We start from the raw sequence: 14,731 nt of genomic DNA, 5'->3' as shown, positions 1-14,731 counted from the left end.
TAAAAGAAACAGTCTGACCTTAACCTTTCAGAGCCTGGTGTCAAAACAGACATATTCATTCTATGTTTTATTCTCACGTATTGTCAAATAACCTTTCCATGCTGGCGTGGAGTCAGGATGGCAGGGGAGGTCAACCTGCATTTTTGCACATAACCATTGGCAGCTCTGCAGGGGCAAGCAGCACAATTGCTGCCTGCCAGGTCACGAGGAACACCTGAGGCTGCCCCTCTGCCCAGCACTGCCCTTCACCCCCACAGGTTAAAGAGCTGTCACAGAGAGATGGCTAGTTACATAATTTGATTTTTTTTTGTTTTGTTTTTTAATAAGTTCAAGCTCTTCAGCTTTTTCTGTTCACCAAAGTCTCGCAGGGAGTGACTGGATTCCTGTTCATTTTGCTGTAAGTGGGAGGGTCAATATTTGCACTGTGGTTTAAAAATACATATGGGAAAGGCAGGAGAGAACTTTAAGAAACAAGGATACAAAGAGAAATGCATGCAGCATAAGATGATGCCGCACACTGCTCAATCTACCTTTTATTACCAGGTTATTTGCAGGGATTTCAAATGAAGCAACACAGAATCAGCATTACTGCTATATGCCTGGTGTTATTTAGGAGCCTTAGGGAAGGTAGGCAAGAAATCAGCATCATGCTTTGCAGAATTGTTGCTGCAACTGCTGCTTAGCACAGGCCTGGATGCCATATAGGCTCTACTTTTAATATCCCTTCAATATCTGACTATAGAGGAGCACTTTCTCCCTTTTCTATTTCATGTTCTGAGTCACAAGATATTACTCAGATGTAGTTTGTGATATCTTATTCCTGCTTTAGCCTTCACTTCTGTAAGGGAGCTGCAGAGTTGCAATAGAGCAATGTATAGTTTGGGACCGATAGGCACAACGCAGAAATCTGTTCCCTCCTGGTGATGTGCCTATGAAGAAATCATGTTTCACTTACACCATGAACCAAAAATAAGATCCAAATCATTGTCCAAAAGGCAGCAATCTGTTAGCATCAAACACAGTTTATTGTACAAGCTAAAGCTGGAAACATTTACTGGATAAATAATTAATGTCACAGGTGATCTCTGGCCTTAGGTACAAAGGGACAAACTTGCAATAGGCTTTGTACTAAAACCAGCAAAGGGGCTATTAACACCAGGATGAAGGCACTATCTGCCATAAATTATTTATAGACAGTACTTACTATAGTGCTTCTTGTTTTGCTGTCAAAGAAGGAATCTCTGTCAGACAAATCAAATCTGTTAAAAGATCAGAAGGAAGCCATTATGTTAAAAAAAAAAAACAAAACAAAACACAGTAATTTCCTGGTCTTGTTGACCCCTTCAGTATTTTCTTTTCTCCTGGGGTTCTCTCATAGCTAACATTAAAGGGTAGCTTGTGGAAATCTCGTTAAAAAGAAAGTCCAACTCTTGCATTTTAAAGACATGCTTTATGTATTTATAGCATTTTCCACACAAAAGAGGCTGTTGGTGCTCATCTAATTGAATTCCTGACTGCTACAGGCCTTAGGTTTCTTTCTCCTAATAATCTTTATAATTGGGCCATACCCGCAAAACCTGTAAGAGCACTCTGGTTTCTCTCATTCAGCAAATGCCTAAGTCTCCTTCAGTAAATGCCTTGGTCTCACTGAAGACAGCCACCTCTGCAAGTATCATAAGGCATTTCCAAGCACAAGCTAAGGAGCACCTTCTGGGCTTTCTCTGAGCTATCAGTTCCCTTTGCTGCAGGAGCATCCTACATGCAGTACATATATAAATATAATAGCTGCAAGCCTAAGAACACATCAAACATCACATACATCTACTGGCCCCACTATCAGGCATGTGAATCTAATACATGGCTCCATTAGTGTCCCACATCCCTTTATTTAAAAAAAAAAATTAAAATAATGTTGTATCTAGAGTGAAGAAATCCTTTCCTGGGACTGGTATTTGTTCCAGCTGGCACGCACATAAACACACTCTTCAAAGCTTTGCCTCTGGGATGCTGGCCAAGGAAGAGCAGCAGCAAAGCAATCCAAGGCAAATGAAACTCTGGCTAGGCCCCACCTTATGATTTTTTCCCTCCACCCACGTCTATAGCTACTCTTACCAGTCCACTGGCTTCGTATCACTTACAAGACAAGACCTGATTTGCAGTACACGTGAGCTGCCCATACCACAAGATTGGAATTATCTTTATCATTATCAATCCACAACTCTGCCCGTACAATCTTACTAAGCATTTTCATTTTACACGGAAAAAGACTGTTGTAAATGACATTATAAGTTTTGTTTGACATTCATTTCCTTTTCAGCCACTACCAGAGCAGCCCAGACCTGCTGGCACCGTGGTCACTTACAAGTGCTGCTTCTCCCTGGAGAAGGGGTAGGAAAGGCGCTTCACCGTCTGCAGTTTGTGCTCAGCCACCTTGGGCTGGATGGGCTCCGTTATCTTCTGAATTACTGAGTTGATCTTTTTCAGAAGACCATGGGTCTGATTGATTTGATACATCTGAGGGGGAAAACAAAAGAACAGTAAAGCTTCATAGTTTTCTGGTTCACAGAGATGCACTCACAGGTACAATTTCCTCAGTGCAACAGGACAAAGAAGTAATGGACAGAAGTGATCAGCTCACCCTGCAGCACCAGGGGCTTTTCTCTCAATATCCTGCAGCTTTCAGGATTTTCTCCTCTTCCATGTAATCAAAGATTATTGAAGATACTTTAATTCCCTAACATTGAAGCCACTATTCTACTGCAGCTCTCTTTTTATCTAATTACGCTTCTGACTAAAATCAGCAGTAAGTGAGGCAATAATGGGGATTGATATAAAATCCAAACCAAAGGTGTAGCTTTAGTTTTGTAATAAATGATGCTAAGCTTTGAGAGTGTCTCTTTCTCCATTACAGACTTCCCTTCGCAGTCTGGGACATGCACTTAGCATGTTTAAATATTAATCCATCTCTAAGCTACTCTCACTGAGCAGGTAGCAATCTATCACAGATGACTTAGAATTTAGCTCATGATGAAAATACACCGTCACATCTTTAATGACATTTCAAATATTCTGAGAGGTAATTTACTTTGTGGTAGAGTAGTCCCAACTCCTGCAAAGCATGACTGATGATATATGTAAGTAGCCACCTAAACCCAGTTAGACTACTGTGTGCAAAGTAGTACATTCATTTTTAAGCAGCCCAACCTTTTGGGTGAGAAAGAAACCACCAAAACGTACAACCACATTTCATTATCAACCTCCTTTAAAACACATTGGGAGGGTAAGGCACTGCATAAAATCATTCGTATTGCACACAGACAACGGCGGGAACCACAAGTTCATGATTTCCATCGCTGCTTCCACTTGTTCTTTCTGTTGTCCCAGGCAAGAAATTTTGTGATCCTCCCATTTTTCACACTAAGTGCCAGGGGGTCACCGTTCTCCTTGCCAGGCTGTGCAGGTTAGTTCACTATTTTATAAATGCTTATGGGAATAAAAGTATATTTGAAAGGTGCAATGAGCATGTATTTAAAGAATGCCTTCCAACATGGATGGGGGAACAAAACACCAAGAAAAAAAGAAAAAACAGGAAAATTGGGCTTACTTTTTTTGTTGGCATCTTGAGCTTAAGAAACTCTGCCTCTCGACACAATACATTCCATGGCGCGTGGATTTTTACAAATCCAACCCCGTGGATCTTAGTCTTAAAAAAAAAAAAAAAAAAAAAAAGCAAGAGAAAAAGTTACTGGTGAGAGGAAATTAAGTATTCTCCCCCTTGTGTTCCATTTACATTTAGAGAAAAGCCCATTACAGCCAACACTATCACCTCATTTGTTTGAGCTGACCAGTTTCTAACAACAGGACAATCACTGGGTACCTCTCTGCGCTGAGCTGATATAAAACGTGACTCAGAAATGCTATTGTCTTCCAGAACAATTACCATTAGGTTAAACAGATAAAAAGATAAAAACTGTTTGGGAAATAAAAGCTAATGGCTACGGACACAAATATAGGCTAAGCCAGGTAAATTTGATTCACAGGCACAGGGCCAAATGCCACGTGTTGTAAGGAGTGGAGCTGAGGGGAGTTCTTGCTGCCTCACAGGAGCTGCTCGGAACCCACAGCGTGAAGGGACTGCTACCTTTCCCAGCCTGCCTTCCAGAAACCCACTGACTACCCAGAGGACATAACTAACTGCCAGCCTTCCAATCAGCCATCATTTCCAAGCCACCCTTGAATTTACTTCCTTGAAGAGCATTTTAGTGACTTAATGAACAAGTGAGCAAAACTACTCGCTACAACAACCTGACACAAAGCAATTCATATTTTCACACAGGCACAGAGAATTGGAAGATTTCTCACACTGTACCATAAGCCTCACCTGTTATTTGTGAATTAGGGGTGGCAGGTTTATTTATTTAACACTGATCGCTGTTCTAGGTGTTTAATGTGTCAACTGTTGCATCCAGTAAATAAAACCAACACAAACACTCAACCTCTGTCATGGAGATTTCAGGCATATTGGTTGGATCAGTTAATTGTAATAGCTTTCTTTGAAATTAATATGACTGTGGCTATTTCTACTAATCACACATTGGCAGTACTTCACAGACATCACTTTTCATGCAGTCTAATGGTCTTTTAATAGAGTATGCTGTTTTCAGGGTACAGGTGAAAGGCTGTAATGTTCACATCTGAGAATGGAAAGAGCAAAACTGCAACCCAGAGCTACATGCTTGAACCAGAGTATTTAGCAGAACACCTTGCACAAACACAGTTCTCCAGAGGCTGCACCAAGGTACGAAAATTTTACTGTCTGCATCAGATATTCTTCATCAGAGCCAGAATTACCAGTGGACCCAACCCAAGGCATACCATCAATCCATCAACCTCTGATTGCTGTTTACAGCCAATCTAAGCCTCGCCTCTAGCTATGATAACACATCAGCAAGCTGTGTGGCAGCAAGGCACGTGCCATCATGAGTGATGGCTGAGAAGTTCGGCCTGTTGCCCTGGTGAACCTCCCTTCTGCACTGGTGAGGCCACAACTGGAGAAGAGAAGGCTGAGAGGGGATCTCATAACTGTTTACAAATATCTAAAGTGCATGAGTCAAGTCAACGTAGGTGGACTCCTTTCAGACGAGTGTAGCAATAAAACAAGGGCAAGGGGCAGAAATTGTAACACAGGAAATTCCATGCTAACACAAGGAAGAACTTCTTTACTGTCAGAGTGATGGAGCACTGGAACAAGCTGCTCAGAGAGTGGTGGATTCTTCTTCCCTGGTGGCATTCAAGACCCACCTAGATGCCTGCCTGTGCTACCTGCTGTTGGAAACCTGCTTTAGCAGGGGGCTGGACTCAATGATCTCTAGAGGTCCCTCCCAACCCTTTTGGTTCTGTGACTCTGTGATCTCCCCAAATCTACTGCCAGCTATCCTTCTTATCATTACACATCTACAGCAGCTCCTTACATCCTCATCACGTTCCAGTTCCAGGCCAGCCTCCACCAGGTTCCCTTCATACTCCTCCCTGCGAAACCTCTTGTCGTCTTCGTGGCAGTCAGTGTGGGGCTCACTCTCACCCATCTCCATTTGCACACCCTTCCCAGGCAGTGGGTCCTGCCTGGTGCTCTTGGCACCTCCATCATTGTGCAGGGCTCTCCTGGTGAGCGTCCTCCCTGCTGAAGACTTCTTGTAGTGATAGACCAGGATGTAATCCACTTTCCTCTTGCCATCTCGGAAGTAGAGTCCATACTTGCAGTCAGCATCTGGATTTTTGGATAGGGAGTTCAACAGCTGGAAGCAGGGAGTGGGGTGTGGAGGGAAGGAGAAGAATAATTAGTGCACAGTCAAATGGGCACCAAGCAGATCATGGCCTGGTATCAAGCACTGCTTTCCAAGAGCACGCCAAGACCTAACCTCAGGCAGCAAGCCTGCAGGCGGAGACCCCACATGCTACTCACTCAAAACAATTTTGCAAGTTAACACTTGCAATTTTCCTGATAGCCGGCTGGGATTTCATTGGCCCGAAGTAAATAGATAAAATGACTGGGATTTAATCTAATTCTCAGCACACTGCTTCATAAGTCAGCTACTGGGTAGCTTTGGTTGTCTCTGCTGAGGGCTAATTGCCACTAAGATCATCTGTCCTCTTCCATCTGGGACATCTGTGTTTTGATTCTGACGGATAGATTGATATCATGTGCAAACATTTCTCGCTTCTTTTATCTGTTGCTGCTAGTTTGTATCATCTGAGAAAGAGATCAGCCCCCCTACAGACTGAAGGGAGCCAGCTGGGTGCCGAGGGCAGCCAATACTGGACTCCAGCCAGGGAAACGGGCTCCTTGCTAGCTGAGTTCAACACTCTTCTCCCCACTTATCAAATCCCAGGCTGCCTCATAACTGAGGGTGGCATGGGCTTTATTTCTGCCTTAAACTAACACTGCGTAGGTTGGCTGTGCAGTGCTGCAGGACACAAGAAACAGAAGTCTCAAAACACAGCCCTATTTTCACACATTTGCCTGAAAACTGGACAGGATAACCACAGAGACATACCAAAGTACTAAAAGATATTAATTTCTGCCTTTCCTTGAACTTGTTGAAAAATTGACCCTCTTGAGGACTGGCTGACTTTGTAGGAGAGCCTGCTGCATTCTGCATACAAAAGCCTCAACGCATTCCCTAACGATAAGAGTACCTCTACTGAACTTTGAAAGGGATGAGCCAAAGGACTCCAAAGAAGCCTGTTGTCCTGATTTAAAGAAGTAAATAGAGTCTTTGCAGGATGTTCTTTAATACTGCAAGATTCTTGTAGGCCACCAAGGTAGAGAGGTGCATCAGCTAAGACCACGCATGGCCCTGTCCCTCTGCTTGTAGAAGAGACAAAGAAAGGGCATCTTGGTTTCAAAACATTCCTGACAAAATCATTCCACAACATTCAACTCCAGTTAAGCACAAACACAGTGAATCAAGCACTGCTTTTATGGTGACTCTTTCTCTAGCAAGGTCTGTTACACAGCTCACTCTACTTCCATGCCTTCACCTGAATAAACTTTCTTTTATGAGCTTACAACACAACCAGCTCCTAATCCTGTGCATTTATGTTACTAACTTCCTTTAAAACTGCTGATAAAAAGTTTTAACCAAGGCACAATTAATGACACTAGAAATCTGACAATGGGGAAGAAACCTCTGCTGTGTGTTACAAACTGTTTAACGTTACCTCCGCTAACAGTAGTTTTCACATGCAATTTTGGAACTTCTGCTCAGCGTGGGCAGAGATTTAAAGGTTGCCACAGCCTTACTGACAGATTACTCTGAGAATAACCAACCCCTTTTTAGGCTAGGAGTTAAAAAAAGGATCCCTTGTTTCCCTTTGCCAGCCCACACACCCAAGCACCAACCCCACCAAACAAGCAGGTGCTGTGGCTGGCAGCAGCCTCCTCTGCACCCTTGAAAGGGAAGGGGAAGACAGTCAGAGCCTCCAACGAAAGGGAACATTTGGGAATAAGGTAAGGAAAGAAGCACAGTGTGCCAGCTGCTGCATATCTGGCAAGTCCTTTACTCACTGTGCTTTCATGCTGGTCATATCCTATATCCTCAATAGCTCGGATGTTGATGATGTGGATCCCCTTCTCCTCAGCAGGCAGGCAGGAGTATTTCTTGTTCACCCTCATGCCTGTCTCGTCTGGAACGTCACTGAGGTCGTCAGGCAGAAAATCCACCCCATGAAAATCACTGTCTGCGTCTGAAAGGAAAAGGAACAACTTCATCAAGACACTTTAATCCCAACACTTGCTCCTCCCAGAGCCACCCCAGCTGAGACGTATCCTGTTCCTGCCCTCGGCTGCCAATGAGCCTCACCGCAGGGCTCCCACCCCCCCTTGCTTTGGTTTGGAAGCCCATGGCCCTGAGCTCAACCTTCTCCTTTGAGGAACGCTCCCCGACATCCCCACCATGGTGCTGTCACACCAACTAGGTGTACTTTCCCTCAGGTACACACGTACTGCATAGAATGTGATGAACTGTTCCGACTCATGTGGACTTCTGAATATCAGGTTTACCCCGCCCTACTCTGCCAGGCACCCTCAGTGTTCCTACTTAGTATTTAACTCTACAGCAGGCTAAAGGATTTAACGTATAAATTTCACTACAAATGGAACCACCAGCTAACTCTTGAAAAACAAACTGCTGCTTGCATTTGTACATTGATACATGCATATGTACTTTTATACATGCAATGGAAGGCAAAGTTTTCCAAGATTTGATTCACTTTGACACTGAAGCAAAATATTGCAGAGCAATGCCTTTTTCCAAACCCCTTGGGGGCAGGATTTGCTTGTCTAAGGAGCAAAGATAAAGCAAGAATTTTAGAATTTAGCCTTGAGAGGATACTAAATTAACTTTCCCCCAAAGACAAACAAGAAAAACATGCAGAGGAGCACATTCTAGCAGCTAGGCTGCACAAATCTGTTGCTGCAGTCTGTGCTCTGCCTCTGGAACAGGGATCAGCCAAAGCCATACACAGTGCCTCCGAGCCTAAGACAGAAGTAGCCCCTTAGAGAAATGCTCACTTTCTACCTACTGACTATAGGATGAGGTGATGAAAAACATCACATTCTAGCCAGCTATTTCTTAGCCTAAGGGAATGCTGCTCTACACCCAATGCTCTGTCTGAATGTGATGGAGCTTCAGGGGTTGCGTGGCAAGGAAGGCAGGGGAGTTTGCATTCCCCATCAGGTTTGCTGAAGGCATGGGATGCAGAACATCTGATAAGGTGCAGAGTAGGGATGCCACCTCATGGCTCTCGACAGGCTGAAGAAATGCAGCCTCATGAAGCTCAGGTAAGTCAAATGCAAGATCTGCACCTGGACAGCAGTTAATATGGGCAACACCTGCACCACAGGATGAAGATGTGGTGCTTCTTGGGCTTATCAGTTATAAAGAGAAGATCACTGGGTAAGAAGGCCAGGTTTCTCTGGAACCATCAGTCATGCTTCTCTGGAAATAGCAATTCCCATAAGTTTATGGATCTTCATTTCAGTTTCTGTACTTAGGAAATCTGCTGTCCCAAGCAACATTCAACAAGCTCCACATTTTCCCTGTGTTGTTAAGGCATTCTTAGGAACTGCAGTGTTCAGATCTGATGTCTGGTATCCACATCCTCCCCACTCCTGACCAATTAACACCATAACCTTTGCACAGAGCTCAAGCAGCAATTATCCTCATGTATTTCATACGTACAGCACGTAGCACCCATATCTCTGCACATACGTGCTGCTATCCTTGGCTTTCCTTTAGAATTCTGAAATAGTCATCTCCTAGCTCACTCCTTTGGTCTTGGGACAGGATCCTCAAACTCAGTAAATCACTTGAACAACAATTTGTAATATTCAAATAATTTTTTTATGGACTAATATAGAAATGCACACAAAAAATCAGGTGTCTAATGGGAGCAACTAGCACGATGATAACAATTCCCTACACATCTCTGCTCTGTTTTTCCCCAGCATACACCTGCACACACACAAACTCCATGAGCGCTCAAGTACTTAAACATATGTAATCAGTTGCATATTTCTTTTTTTTTTTTTTTCCCCACAGCTTTAAAATACATAATAATACAGCTTTTAAATACATAATAATACAGCAACTTTTGGAACTTCCAACACGTAACTACGTACATTTGGATTTGGAAGAATGCCTGAAATAATCTTCTAGAAACAATAGCTTAAATGCTATAGAATCTTCTTTCCTTCCTCCTCCTCTGACACATGTAGAAAATAAAACCTAGGTACTCCACCAGATCACAAAGATCATTATGAGTTAAGTGTCGATTGCTGACTTATTGAATCTAAATATTTTTTGTACCTTGTAATGGGTCTGTGAACTGAAAAGCACTAGATTAGAAACCACAGTTAGGATGAAAAACATTTGGAATGGAAAACCACAAGCTTCAGTGAGCCCAAACAAACTCCCTGTGCTCTGCTGAGCTTCTCAACTGTATTTGTTAAGACTGCAGCGCAGAACAAGGAGACCTACTCCGGTGATTCAGTGCTATTGTGTAAGCCCAAGCAATCAGCCGTCCGCAAGCATATATTTACATTTCTGTTTACGCATCAGTAGCCTGGCAATATCTGAAAGAACAGTGCTTAAGGTAGGCAATGAATCATAAAATTTTGGTTTATTACGACTACTGGAAAAAGATGAGAAATGGTGAGAACAGCATTGATACAATCTTAATTACAAGAAGTTTGATTTCTGTGCTTGAAGGTGATGTCAGGATTTAAGGCTAAGTAAAGTCATCCAAGCCACTTTGGTAATTATAAACGCACAGGGATTACCCGTAGTTCACATATGCTGATTTGGCAAAGGTCAAAGCATTCTATTACAGAACATCTTTTCATACAGGACACAATATTTTAAAACCTAAGTCTGTATTTTGAGTTAATCATATTAAATAACGACAATAATTTAATCTCAAATTAAATGTACGTTCTAAATTATTTATGGCAAGTTAGCAGACACAGAATGAAGAGCACAGAGCATGCTGGCAACCTAATTCAGCTACAGACACATCTTAATCTCTTTGTAGGGAGCTGAAAGAGCAGGATTATTGTGACAATTGCTGGCTTCGCTGCCTTCTAACATTGACTAACCCATTCTTTTCTATTACTAACCAGAAAGTGCTACAGCAAAGTCCTGAAGAAGTGCTTGACATGTTTCAGTACAGCCATATGAAGAGCTGCCATCTCCCCTCCCTTTCCACAGCTGATGGTGTTCAAAACTCCATGGATTTCAGGACAGCAGAAACTCCTGATACCATAAACTCAGACCTATCCAACACTTCTATGCATTATTAAATATTATTATGGAATTATGGAATCACTTGAGTTTGAAGGGACCCTTGAAGGCCACCTGGTCTAACTCCCTTGAAATGAACAGGGACACCTAAATTGTACCAGCCTGACCCTGAATGTCTCCAGGGCTGGAACACCCAACACCTCTCCGGGCAATTTGTGCTAGTGCCTCATTGCCCTTATTGTAAAAAATGTTCTCCTTATGTCTAATCTAAATCTCTCCTTTTTAATCTGAAACCATTCCACCTTGTCCTGTCACAACAGACTCTACTGTCTGTCTCCTTCATTCTTATAGCTCCCTCCTTTAGATATTTTGCCATTTCTTAGCATTTGCTATGAATTTCAGATATACACTACAGTTCCAATTAATTCTGCCCCTGAACCTCCTGTGAGTATCTCACTCTGAATAACACAGGAAACAAGATAACATTACTAAAAAATACTTGGAAACATCTGCTTCTTTGTACAACTTTCAATTGCAGCTGCAAAACATCCTCAGGCAAACTCTTCTTAATGCTAATTAACAACAAATTTTCTACCACAGAAATCTGTGCACACTATGCTGCAACCTGTATGCATTTAGACAGTACCTCTTCCATTGCCAAACTTCAGTGATCAGGTGAACAAGAGCTGAAAATCTGCTCAAGAAATAGATGCATTTTTCCCACTACTGGGCCTCAATCAACTACCCTGTGAATATCATAGTCATAATCTCTTATAACCACTAAATATTAAAATAAATGGAAAACTGCATTCTCACAATGTAGCTTTACAGAACCATCTGGATCTAGATCTAAAACAAGGCTGAGTATATTTAAATAACTGAACAACTATTTCACCACTCAACATGAATGCCGTAATGCAGCTGAAGTCATCTCTTATCTCTTCTTGCTTTCTTATTTTAGGGAGTATGCTTAAGAAAGTGGCTAGAACAAAAAGTCATAAAGACATCTGAGCTAGCTATCCCAGTTTTTCTCAATAAGGAAGAAGCAGGACAGTTACAATACTACATGATTTAAGATTTTCTAGTGTCCAGATTGTTATCTTTTTGCTTTATATAAGTACTCATTGAATTTGGAAAGAAAATTTGAGGATCGTGCAGGATACGTTCCTTGAGCTTGAGGTTTTAAAGAGCCAGGAGCCAGAGCACCACTTCTTCCCAGCAGCCTCTGAAACACTTTTAGATACCTTAAACTGAAGGCATTTCTTTCATCTGAATTGTGATGGAAAAGTGCTGTGCGTGGTCTCTGAAACTGACAGTGATCCCACTGTGATGGAGAGGAGAGAAAGTCACTCACACACAAATATTTGTTTAAAAAGATAGAAATACACATATACAGATGTAAGTAAGTTGCATATTTTGTTTATACTATGCTTTTTCTGAAGAATACCAGTGTAGCAAAATATTGGGGACTTTTCTGATTGGAGGCTTTTGTGTTTTTTAAACTTCAGCAGATAGAAAGAACTTCTCAGTGTGTTTTTGCTTAATATATATTGCCCCCTAGCAGCAGAATCCTCCTTCAGCACAGCCTCATCCATTTCTTTACTTCCCTTATTGCCCATATTCAAAGCTACAGGTTAATGCTTGAGCTAGGAAAACAAACAAATAAACAAGCCCTCACAATCAACTTACCCATTACTATCTCCTCTTCTTTATCTCATACCCAATACACTGACAGGCTCACTGGTCAGATTTGGATCCTGAAATCCCTGCTTCGTCCTCAGGAGAAATAAGGCAAGGCAAATGTCAAGGAAGCCTCAGGCGTGCCAGCCCAGCAGCACGCCTCATTGCTGACCTATGGGTCATTCCTCCTGACCCACAAAATCCTGCTGCAGGCACGCCAGCGAGGATACCCGCTGCTGGCACATGGGGAGGGCTTTTTTGGGAGGCTGACACCTGTTTATGAGGCACTGGCCAGAGCCCAACATCCCAATCAGGAACCGCTGCACTCTGCAAGGAGTGCTCATACATGTCCTGAACTTTTGTTCTGTTCAAAGTCCAGGAGTTGGGAAGTGATTAGATCCACATCTGGGAGCATGTGATGCAAACCTCCTCGCATCTGCTGGCTGCCAGCGTTGGCCTCAGGCTGCACCACTTCAGAGCACAGGAGGCTGCCCCAATGCCACCAACAGAGCATGCAACGGGCTGCTGTAAGAGGCAGCCGACCTATCCCCGAGCAAGGTGACCACTTTCATCTTTCCAAGACATGACTCCCTCTTCCTTTCATCTTCTGTGACATCCTGCTCAGTGGGACACCCTGGAACTCACCCATCTCGGTGCTTCTGCATTTATTTTAGGACTTGGCCACAGCCTGGGTCTGCACAGAGCATTACCTTAATGAAGCGAACAGAGAGGAGGGCACGATCCAATTCATTAACAATAAATAAATAAATAAATCAAAGAGTGATATCAAAGAGTGATATCGAAGAGTTCCAAGGACAGCCTCCTTTCCAGAACAGAAATATTTCCAAAGCAGGGCAGTCTCCATACTGAAGAAGCCGATAACTTCATTAGCACTCCCAATCACACAGCAGAGCCCCATTCAGTGCATCCAGTGTTTGAGAGCCCGAAAACCAACCCTTGTCACATGGGTGAAGGAAAGGACACTCCCGGCAGGATTATTTGAAATGTGGGCTCAGGCACATTTCTCAGTACTGGATCAGCTGTGGTTCTCCAGAATGGGGTTGCAGCTTTCCCAGAAGGCTGTCACAGCTTTAAAGTTATTGATCTATTATTATCAGCAACATGTTAAAAGAAGGCTGGACAACTATGGCATCATTTCTATTTCTGCCCTTCTATTTTTGCTTATAAAGGTTAATTGGCACTGTTTGCAGCGTTGCAGCCCTAAGTTTGAACATACCTGATCTGATACAGCCCCTGTGAAATCGGAACACGTAGAACCAATTACCTTAAAAAATACGATAATAGAAAAATGAACCTTTGGGGTGAAAATGCATTTTCAAGGACGAGTAAATATAAATTCTACTGGGAGTCACAGAAGTTATCCTACCAAGATATGCAGACCTTGGAAAATCCCACATTTTATAAAAACAAAAAACACACAAAGCCTTTTCCCATACACCCTCCTAAGACAGAGTGCACTTTTTCCCCCCCCAATTACCAACAACTATTTCATGGTTTATTAAGTACATCTGTTTTCAGACATGCTTCTAAAATAGGAAAAATCCAGCACACTTACTCTTCCACCACCAGACATTGGAAAAATATTTCAGATTTGCTACTGTTGCTATTCCAGGAAAAGCATCATTGAGGCCACGCTCCAGTATAATGCAGATTGTTCTTTGCAAACCGTAATTGGTTTTATAAATTATTTACATATTTCTGTAATTTGATAGCATTTGACTGTAAAATAGACAAAAAGAGCAGGAATTCTACTTCTAGTTACTTTGGTACACATACAGAACAATCTTTGCATTATTTTCATGTTTTAACCAGTTTTAATGAGAACAGAAACACTGGCATGATTCACCAAAGCACACTGGAACTAAAGACTGTACCCCTCCTTCTTACAGAAGTTACTGCTGCCCCTCAAAGCACCTGCTGATATTTTCCTTGGATGCACTCTGCAACATCACATCCTCAAACATGTCTGGGAACAGGAGAGTGCATTATGTAAGGAAGAGCAATTGTCTGCCATGGATGCTGGTAGGTATGTTTTGAAGGGTTACAATGCTAATTATTTTTGTTTGCATGCTCCAAGGGAAGGCAATTGCTGCCAATGAGAGCACTAAGATGAAAGGAAAAGGTTACTAAAGATACCGTGGGGAAAGTACCGGTGTGCATTGGAACGACGTATATCTAAGCTCTCATAGCAACTTTTAAAAATATTTAAATACATTTAAAGTATTTCA

The 14,731-nt window shown here is 42.4% G+C and overlaps 1 protein-coding gene across 6 annotated transcripts in view; it reads right to left on the bottom strand.

The window, feature by feature from the left end:
* The window catches only part of ANO1 (anoctamin 1), a 72,371-nt gene that overhangs the window by 32,375 nt on the left and 25,265 nt on the right, over positions 1-14,731 (bottom strand). For 5 of the 6 annotated variants that reach the window (XM_042867303.1, XM_042866873.1, XM_042866961.1 and 2 more), the window contains exons 2-6: positions 7,568-7,746; positions 5,472-5,795; positions 3,605-3,703; positions 2,363-2,514; positions 1,205-1,259 (exon numbers count right to left, since the gene is read on the bottom strand). In XM_042867303.1, the coding sequence (XP_042723237.1) occupies positions 1,205-1,259; positions 2,363-2,514; positions 3,605-3,703; positions 5,472-5,795; positions 7,568-7,675 (738 nt within the window). In that variant the 5' untranslated portion in view covers positions 7,676-7,746. Of the gene's footprint in view, positions 1-1,204; positions 1,260-2,362; positions 2,515-3,604; positions 3,704-5,471; positions 5,796-7,567; positions 7,747-12,491; positions 12,707-14,731 lie in introns of those variants that run through there. The other variant, XM_042867054.1, reaches the window with a different exon arrangement.

Source organism: Lagopus leucura, unplaced genomic scaffold (genome assembly GCF_019238085.1).
Source record: "Lagopus leucura isolate 7727_CA_CO unplaced genomic scaffold, USGS_WTPT01 Super-Scaffold_1, whole genome shotgun sequence".
Classification (NCBI taxonomy): Eukaryota; Metazoa; Chordata; class Aves; order Galliformes; family Phasianidae; genus Lagopus; species Lagopus leucura.
This window is presented reverse-complemented; position numbering and strand designations above follow the sequence as displayed.